Below are 7,846 nucleotides of genomic sequence, written 5' to 3'. Positions count from 1 at the left end.
ATGTTTTAGGTCGATTAGGTTTTTCTATTCCCAGCTAGATGTGCTCATTATTTGAAATCATTAGTAGTTCAATAAAAAGTTTACTTTCATTCCCACGTTTTTTATCGAAGTGTTGCGGCATGCCCAGAAATGCAAATAGGCTTAGTGCAATTCATGGCATACCCTATTATTTTGTATTAATAGTTTCTGTGTACTAAAGTGCCGGTATCAAAAGTTCTTAAGACAGCTGTGCACATATGATCTCATCTGTATCCACAATATATAATTTACTCTCAATCATTTCCGGGCAGACAATTTCCATGTTTAATTAAAACTCTCAAAAACACAACGTTCATGTTAAAACAAAAGTTTATTTTAGAAAAACCTAAATTAATAATTGAAACTTAAATATTACAATTGAAATTTCTACAGAATAAAGTACTTAAATAAAATGTGCTCTTTATTCTTGATTATACATTGGTGGTTTCCTATGTCTGACCAATTGTCTATGTCTGAAATCTGTTCGATAATCTTTTAGTTAAGTGGTTTACGTGGTTGTAAGGGTTCCTTAGCGGTTTAGCGGTATAGTTTCAGCTTCATCATAATATTACGAAATACTTGCGTCTACATTAATTTCAATGTAATCAAACTATGGAAGAGCTTTAGATGCGTCGCGAAAAGTTACCGCCGCCGCCACCACCACCGCCATTGTTTCCCATACCGCCGCCGCCACCCCCGCCGTTACCACCACCGTTGTTTCCATTGGGGCCACCCCGCGTCTTTCCGTCGTAGAACAGCTCAATGTATCGCGAGCCCATCTGCTCTCTGTGGCGCTTCATGGCCACCTGGGAGTCCTCGTAGGTGTCGAAGTAGGCATCAGCAGTTCCACTGTGCAGACCCTTCTTGTTGTAGTTTATGCGCACGTTAGCTGGTCGGATTGGTTCAAAGAACTGAAATAATAATAAATGTTGGTTATAAGTAAATTGAATATTCATATTTCCTAAGCATGTTTAAATTTATTTGGATTTGGTTACTATTAAGCTCACCTTGAAGACGTCGTTTTCGAAAGAAGTGTAGGGAAGCCCTCGCATGTGGATTGTATAATACTCGATATCGTTGCCCCGACCTCCGCCGATGGGACCGAAATTGCCACCACCGCCCATGGAGTTGCCACCGCCAAAGTTGGAGCCGTTGTTGAATCCTCCGCCACCGCCGTTGTTGCCTCCTCCAAAGTTCGAGCCGCCATTGTTGTTTCCTCCAAAGTTACCGAACCCAGAGTTTCCGAAATTGCCGTTGTTATTGTTGCGACCGCCGCCGATCGGACCAAAGTTGCCGACACCACTCGAGTTTCCGAAGTTGCCGCCGTTATTGAAACCTCCTCCGCTGTTGCCGCCAAAATTTGAGCCGCCATTGTTGCCAAAGTTATTAACGCCTCCTGGAGAATTGAAGTTGTTGCCATTGTTGAAACCACCGCCGCCATTGTTGTTGCCGCCGAAGTTTCCACCTCCATTGTTGCCGAAGTTTCCAAAGTTTCCGCTGTTACCACTATCGTTGCCAAAGTTGCCGGAATTTCCACCGTTGTTGCCGCCACCAAAGTTTCCGAAATTGCTGGGTCCAGAGTTATTACCAAAATTTCCATTATTTCCACCACCGCCTTGGTTGTTTCCAAAGTTGCCGGAGTTCATCAGGCTCGGCAGATTGTTGAAGCCCAGCATGTTGTTGGCACCAACGCCAAAGTTGCCGTTGTTGCCCCAATCTGTGATTAAAAACAAAGTGAATCATTGCAGTATTTCATATTTAACAAATGCAAATAACCTTACCATTGCGTCCTCCGCCGAAGTCATTGCCACCACGGTTGGCACCACGATCACGTATGTCATACGGTCCCGGGCGTCCTCCGACGCCACCGCCGGCGCCTGTGGCCCTCTTCATTTCAGCAATCGAGCTGCGGAATATCTCAATATACCTATATGAATAAGAGTGGAAAATGTATATAAGTCAAAAGTGGTACTTGAAATTTGCTAGGGTCGGTGGCGTTTTCTTCAAATGATCAACTATTAAATATCACGTAATGGAAACGAAATCAAAATAAATTCATTGAACTGATAAACTAAATAAAAATGCTATTCACAGTTTGATTAATTTGTTAGATTAAGCACACGATGGCGCTTAAACATATATATATATATATGTGTGTATTTAGAGCCCCACCAGACCCGTAGCTATGGAAAAATTGTTGCTAAATGGATTCTCAGTTACTGAAATAGAAATTATTTGTGATAAAAGTAATTAAATATTTTGTGAATAATCTATGGTGTTGTATAGTCCTTGTATGTTTCAACAAGTTCGCAATTGATTACCACTTAATGTTTTAATTTCAGCTGTTTTGTTGTAGAAGATATGATGAATTAGAAACCCACCTGTGCCCAATTTTTTCCCGATTTCGGCCCAAGGCTTGCTCAGTGTCGTCCTGGCTTTCGAACTGAACAAAAGCTTCCCCAGTTGCACGACCCCTTCTGTCCATAACAAAAAGTATGCCCTCCCGATCCGTTTTGATTTCCAACCCTGCCCATGACGATAACCAACAAAGATTTATACAAATATATAGATTTCATATATATACATTATGCAAGGTTAAGCTTAGATAGAAAAACAGAAATACAGAGGTTGATAAATGTTATTGTTTAGTTCTAACACCGCAGAACTTTAGCAGGCTCGCGGCATTAGCAACGTTTGCTTAAATAATTAGTGCCATTCAGTCAAAAAATGATCTGCAGGCAAGATGCGACTGTTGCAAACGTGATGCCCGGACCACAATGTATTACAAAACTGAGATCCTGTAACGTGTAGACATGTGAAGCTCAGTTGACGGCTGTGTGTAATGATCGCTCATATAACCAAGTGAACTGGGTTATGTGACCAATGAAATAATGATTTATCGGACAAGTGGACGTGACCGCCGTCAACTCTCAGCCGTTTACTTTGGAAGGAGCTGCGTGGACCGCCGAACCCATTACACAAATGCAAGGGCGTGCAATTGTTTGCCCGACAATGTGTATGTACGTTGAAGCGCATGTGTAATTGATATGAAAGGTGTAGATGAAAGGGGACCGTAGGCCATATCTCAACGAAGTGAACAAATAATACATGCGGTCAACCACTGTCTTCGATCCTGGTGCCTACTAGTATGGAAAGAGGATCAGGGTCAGGAAACTCACCAGAGAAGAACTCCTCGATTTGCTGCTCGGTGACGGCATAGGGCAGACCACGAAGCTTCACAACGAAGGCCGTGCCGTGTCCGCTGATCTTCCGCATGGCTTCCTTGGCCTCCTTGGGCGTGGCAGTGAAAACTAAAGGAATAAATACATAATATTAGTCTTATAATGAACAAATTTGTATAGTTTTAAGATGATGAGTGGTATTGATACTACAAATTCCTCGTAAGAATACTACCTCGATAGAAGTTGGGATAATGGTAACAAAGTGTCATATTTGTAACACCTGCTTATTATTAGGTCATTGTGAAAATGAATGAAAGGCAAGAAAAACATTACTAGCATACAAAGCTGAACAATGAAAAAGTCAAAGTTATGGACTGAAAAAAAAAACAGAGCATCTTAAGAGAATAAATATGTGAGTAGAAGTTATAGAGATAGGCCTAGCTCTTGGTAACATTTCTGTGGTACAGTCAACCCCCGTGCGAATGTCAAATAAACAAACCCTCAATGTAGCGGTGGCCCATGCTGGCCTTGTTCAGCTTGCGGGCCTCTTCGACGTCCTCCTGGCTGGCAACCTCCACGTACGCCTCGCCGGTGTTCTTGCCGTCGACGCGACTGGTGACCAGGTGAATGCCCGACGAGCCATTGGTGACATTCACGTTCTCCAGAAAGTCGAGGATCTCCTTGTGGGTGGCGGACCAGGGCAGACCGCGCAAACGAACGAACTTGGGGCTCTCGCCGACGTTCTCGATCTTGACGCCGCCATCTCCGTCGAACTGGTCTTCGTCATCCTGCTGCTGGTTGCTGTCGTCGTTGAAGTTGTCGCCATTTCCCTGCTGCTGGCCGTAGTTGAATTGCACGTCTGCGTTGGACATTTTTCACTCGCTCTTGGTCTGCAAATGGTGGCGTACCAGATGGGTTACAACTATTAGATACTGGTTAGCTAGTTTTGGTTATTTTTAGTGGCTGAAAATGCACTTTTTTTCAGCCGGTTATTCTCCTCTCAACTGCGACGCTTGTTTGATGCGATTCTTTTTTGCACCGCGTACGCCATTTTGATTTCTAGTCACCCCTAATCGGGCATGGCATTTTGCTGGCCTCGTACACAATATATACGCTTCTAATGGCTACACCTGGTGGCGGAACTGCTGGCTAACCTTATTCTGTACTGCTGCAACTTCCAATATCTTTGTTTTGGTAACTTTAAACGTATAATTCGCACGATTTTTCAGAGAGTTTGAGCAGAGAGCACGCGTCAAGTTTAAGATGCAGTGTGACCACGTTTAAATTATTCAAATATACCGCCTGGCAGTAAAATACTATTCATATATTTTCGTGTCAAGGTAACGCCGAATGGAACAGTGGAAAATGAAACGAAGTCTATTAATTATTATTTTTTCTGTATGTTTTGGGCAGGTCAGAAGAAAAAAAATGTAAGCAAGAAATTAAACTAACTGAGACACTATCTTTTTGAATATCTGAGTGTTTCATGACACCGATGGTTAAATCCAATGATATGGTACGTGCCCATCCCTGAAACAGCCAGTGTTGCCAACCATCACTCAGATCTGTCATACCCGTGTGAAAAGTAGCAAGAACAAGAAAAGTGAGTCGAGCTGTTACTTAACCAAATTTTTGCAATTAACAAGCATTTTACTGTTTTGAACGGCAGCATGTTGAGCATCACGGCCCGTAACCTGGCAAGCGCCCTCCGCAGCAGCCTCGTCGGCACATCGTCGCGCGTGGCCGCCGTGCGCTGTCTGCACGGAACCGAGGAATCGGCAGAGGAGTTCGACAAGCGCTACGAGAAGTACTTCAGCCGTGAGGGCATCGACGGCTGGGAGATCCGCAAGGGCATGAACGATCTGCTGGGTATGGATCTGGTGCCCAGCCCCAAGATCATCGAGGCCGGTCTGCGCGCCAGCCGTCGCGTCAACGACATTGCCCTGGCCATCAGGTGGCTGGAGGGATGCAAGGACAAGTGCGGCGACCAGAAGGCCACCCTCTATCCCTACTTGCTGGAGAAGATCACTCCCACACTGCAGGAACTGGGCATCCCAACCATCGAGGAGCTGGGCTACGACAAGCCTGAGCTGGCCCTGAAGTCCGTGTACGATGCCTAAGCGGAGTACTCTAGTTTACACACACAGAACACAATATACACTTTACAGCGACACTAGCTACCCATCCAATGTATGGTGCGGATGAACATGTTGTTGGATTACTAATAAATGGAGATTGGAGTAAGGCTACCACACCAGCACTAGGTTGTTTTCCCTGTTGGTTACGTAACACCCAGGTTAGGGAACTGCATTCGGACAGAGATAAACAAAGCGATTGATAGCAATTCGTTTATTGTCCGCCGACTATTTCCATTTGGACAGCAGTTCGGCCGCCTTGTCCAGGTTCTCTTGCTTCTTGATGAAGCAGTATCGCACAAAGTCCTCCCCCAGAGGTTTGTTGGGCTCGCTGTAGAAGGCACTTGGCGGTATGCCCTGCAAGCCCATGTTCTTGGTCATCCACTTGGTAAACTTGTAATCCCGGTGCTTGTCCGGCTCAGAGCTCAGATCGATCTTGTCCGCCAGTGGTGACCAGTCTGCTAGCATAAAGTAGCCACCTTCCGGGATGGTGGGACGCATGCCGGCTTCGGACAGGAACTTGGCCATGAAGTCGCGCTTCTGCTTGAGCTCGCGCGGCAGGCTAAGGAAGTAGCTCTCCGGCTGACCCAGCCGAGCCAGTTCCACCTCAAAACTGCGCGCCACGCCCTCCTGAAGCGGCGTCGGGCAAGTGTACACAGAGTTCTGGTGCACCATCTGCAGGTTACGAATCAGCTGGGCGGGTCCGTAAGCCCAGCCTATCTTCCAACCGGTCACTGAGAAGGTCTTGCCCGCTGAACCCAGAGTGATGGTGCGGTCCCACATGCCAGGCAGCGTGCAGATACGGATGTGCTCGGCTCCGTCGAACACCAGCCACTCATACACCTCGTCCGAAACGCACAGCACATTCCACTTGCGGCAGAGCTCGGCAATTCTCTCTAGTTCCTTCCGGTTGAAGACCTTTCCAATGGGATTGTGGGGTGTGTTCAGGATAATCATCTTTGTTTTGGAGTTGAACAAACTCTCGAATTCGGCATCGTCCAGCACCCAGTCAGCCGAGCTGATTGGTCCCTTTGTCTTTTGCTATAAATTAAAGATGTTAGAAGAGGGATCTTATTTTTCTATAAAGTTTCTTACCAATTTTAGGGGAACAAAGCGGGGCACTCCACCGGCCATCTTGACCATAGGCTCATAGCAATCAAAGAACGGTTCAATAATGATCACCTCGTCGCCCACATCAACATGGCCCATGATGGTGGAGTAGAGAGCCTCGTAGGCGCCTGCTGTAATCAGGATGTCGCTTAGGGGATTAAGCTCCTTGCCAACGAGACCGCTATACAGCTTGGACAGCGCATTGACCAGGCGCACGTGACCGTAACCGCGAGTGTACTGATGCAGTAGAGGATTCTCGTCCTTGGCAATGTCAGCCAGCGAGTGGGTAACGTACTCGGGGGCGGCATCATCGGGAAATCCCTGTCCCAAGTTCAAGGGCTTATACTGCATGGCCAGGGCAATATACTCGTTCCAGACGCTGGGCGTGCTGCCCTGCAATCGCTTGGGGAGATCAAATTTCTCCATATTACTGGCAGTTTGCTGGTGACGGAGGACTTGCAACTGGAACTGCTCGCGAAGGCTTCTCTTGGCGGCGGAGAGGGCTAACTGGCAGCTGCGTAGCATCTGTAAAAAGGTGACTTTAGTGACTGATTGCTCCCCTTCGCCTTATCACCGCGTGTTTGGTTTGTTTATTGCGCGATAAGCACGCACTTTGCCTGTCGTCTCTGTGGGTCTGATGTCTGATCACGAATGTAATAATAAACTATATAACTGGTTAAATTTTAAATGCAATTGTTGGAGTCAAATGCTGGAGGCCTGCAATGCGCGGTGACGTTGCATAATGGCACTGAATTGTGATTAGACTAGCGGAATATCTATATACATATATGCGATAGGATTTTGTTTTAAAGCGCTCACGCACACATGTAAACCAAAATATGCAAATAAACAATTGCGTGGAACGTTGTTGATGCCGCAAAATACAAATGGTAATGAAATTTACTAAAAATCAGCTGCAGAAAACAAAAACAAAGCTGTCCTTTAAAATTACAGATTTCCCAATTTAAACAATTGATAATGTTTTAAACGAGCTTTAATTCTACGATCATCTCTAGTTGACAGCCTTGAACCTTGAATACAAAGTAACTCGTAACCAGACACGCAAAATATATTGGTTCTTTAACTTGATAATAACTTTGAAAATAGTTTAGAATTTGGGAATTAACCTGTAACTCACAAAATAAGCTACGAATTGTTTATAAATTTATAGCTGACTTGAAACACTGTTTACACTGTTATCGATAAACGACGACCAGGGATGCCAATCAAATCACGCACGAAGCAATCGATCACATCGATAACCGACTTAATCGAAAGTATATCGAATTCAAACTATTATTTCAGCGTGGCCGCGGCTTATCCGTTGGAAATAAGTTTTTAATAATATACTCAAATTATTGGATATAGTTTTAGGTGTATACCAACCTCAAAAAAGTCCTC

The 7,846-nt window shown here is 45.2% G+C and overlaps 3 protein-coding genes across 6 annotated transcripts; 1 reads left to right on the top strand and 2 right to left on the bottom strand.

Annotated features, from left to right (window-relative positions):
• Positions 1-330: 330 nt before the first annotated feature.
• Positions 331-4,511, bottom strand: LOC6537386 (heterogeneous nuclear ribonucleoprotein H3). Of its 3 annotated transcripts, XM_002097906.4 has the most exons (7): positions 4,355-4,510; positions 3,700-4,090; positions 3,198-3,329; positions 2,400-2,544; positions 1,800-1,945; positions 1,026-1,735; positions 331-929 (listed from the first exon to the last, which is right to left on the bottom strand). In XM_002097906.4, the coding sequence occupies exons 2-7, from the start codon at positions 4,070-4,072 to the stop codon at positions 642-644; spliced, it is 1,794 nt and encodes a 597-aa protein (XP_002097942.1). In that variant the 5' UTR covers positions 4,073-4,090; positions 4,355-4,510; the 3' UTR covers positions 331-641. The 3 variants fall into 3 exon arrangements, 2 of the variants coding, with proteins under 2 accessions (XP_002097942.1, XP_015048312.1); XR_005561476.2 differs by lacking the exons at positions 331-929; positions 2,400-2,544 and having other exon boundaries at positions 1,591-1,735; positions 4,355-4,511; XM_015192826.3 differs by lacking the exons at positions 2,400-2,544; positions 3,700-4,090; positions 4,355-4,510 and having other exon boundaries at positions 3,198-3,323.
• A 146-nt stretch (positions 4,512-4,657) lies between these two features.
• Positions 4,658-5,460, top strand: LOC6537385 (cytochrome c oxidase subunit 5A, mitochondrial). Its single transcript, XM_002097905.3, has 2 exons — positions 4,658-4,803; positions 4,870-5,460. The coding sequence occupies exon 2, from the start codon at positions 4,871-4,873 to the stop codon at positions 5,318-5,320; it is 450 nt and encodes a 149-aa protein (XP_002097941.1). The 5' UTR covers positions 4,658-4,803; position 4,870; the 3' UTR covers positions 5,321-5,460.
• Positions 5,461-5,534: 74 nt separating this feature from the next.
• On the bottom strand, positions 5,535-7,642 carry LOC6537384 (kynurenine aminotransferase). Of its 2 annotated transcripts, none has more exons than XM_015192824.2 (3): positions 7,584-7,642; positions 6,431-6,970; positions 5,535-6,376 (listed from the first exon to the last, which is right to left on the bottom strand). In XM_015192824.2, exons 2-3 carry the CDS (start codon positions 6,968-6,970, stop codon positions 5,564-5,566), a joined length of 1,353 nt encoding a protein of 450 aa, XP_015048310.1. In that variant the 5' UTR covers positions 7,584-7,642; the 3' UTR covers positions 5,535-5,563. The 2 variants fall into 2 exon arrangements, with proteins under 2 accessions (XP_015048310.1, XP_002097940.1); XM_002097904.3 differs by lacking the exon at positions 7,584-7,642 and adding an exon at positions 7,058-7,213.
• Positions 7,643-7,846: the final 204 nt, after the last annotated feature.

The sequence above is a fragment of the Drosophila yakuba genome, chromosome 3R (assembly GCF_016746365.2).
Source record: "Drosophila yakuba strain Tai18E2 chromosome 3R, Prin_Dyak_Tai18E2_2.1, whole genome shotgun sequence".
In the NCBI taxonomy this organism is placed as follows: domain Eukaryota; kingdom Metazoa; phylum Arthropoda; class Insecta; order Diptera; family Drosophilidae; genus Drosophila; species Drosophila yakuba.
The sequence above is the reverse complement of the archived record's forward strand: the minus strand, read 5'-3'. Positions and strand labels throughout refer to the sequence as shown.

Bases quoted from the DNA above. Each gene is read 5' to 3' on its own strand.
- LOC6537385 (XM_002097905.3), top strand. From the start codon at position 4,871: ATGTTGAGCATCACGGCCCGTAACCTGGCAAGCGCCCTCCGCAGCAGC.
- LOC6537384 (XM_015192824.2), bottom strand. From the start codon at position 6,970: ATGCTACGCAGCTGCCAGTTAGCCCTCTCCGCCGCCAAGAGAAGCCTT. The intron at 6,377-6,430 runs GTAAGAAACTTT...TTTAATTTATAG, and splicing joins GCTTTGTTCCCCTAAAATTG to CAAAAGACAAAGGGACCAAT.
- LOC6537386 (XM_002097906.4), bottom strand. From the start codon at position 4,072: ATGTCCAACGCAGACGTGCAATTCAACTACGGCCAGCAGCAGGGAAAT. The intron at 1,946-2,399 runs GTGGGTTTCTAA...TTATTCATATAG, and splicing joins CGGGAAAAAATTGGGCACAG to GTATATTGAGATATTCCGCA. The intron at 1,736-1,799 runs GTAAGGTTATTT...TTTTAATCACAG, and splicing joins CTTCGGCGGAGGACGCAATG to ATTGGGGCAACAACGGCAAC.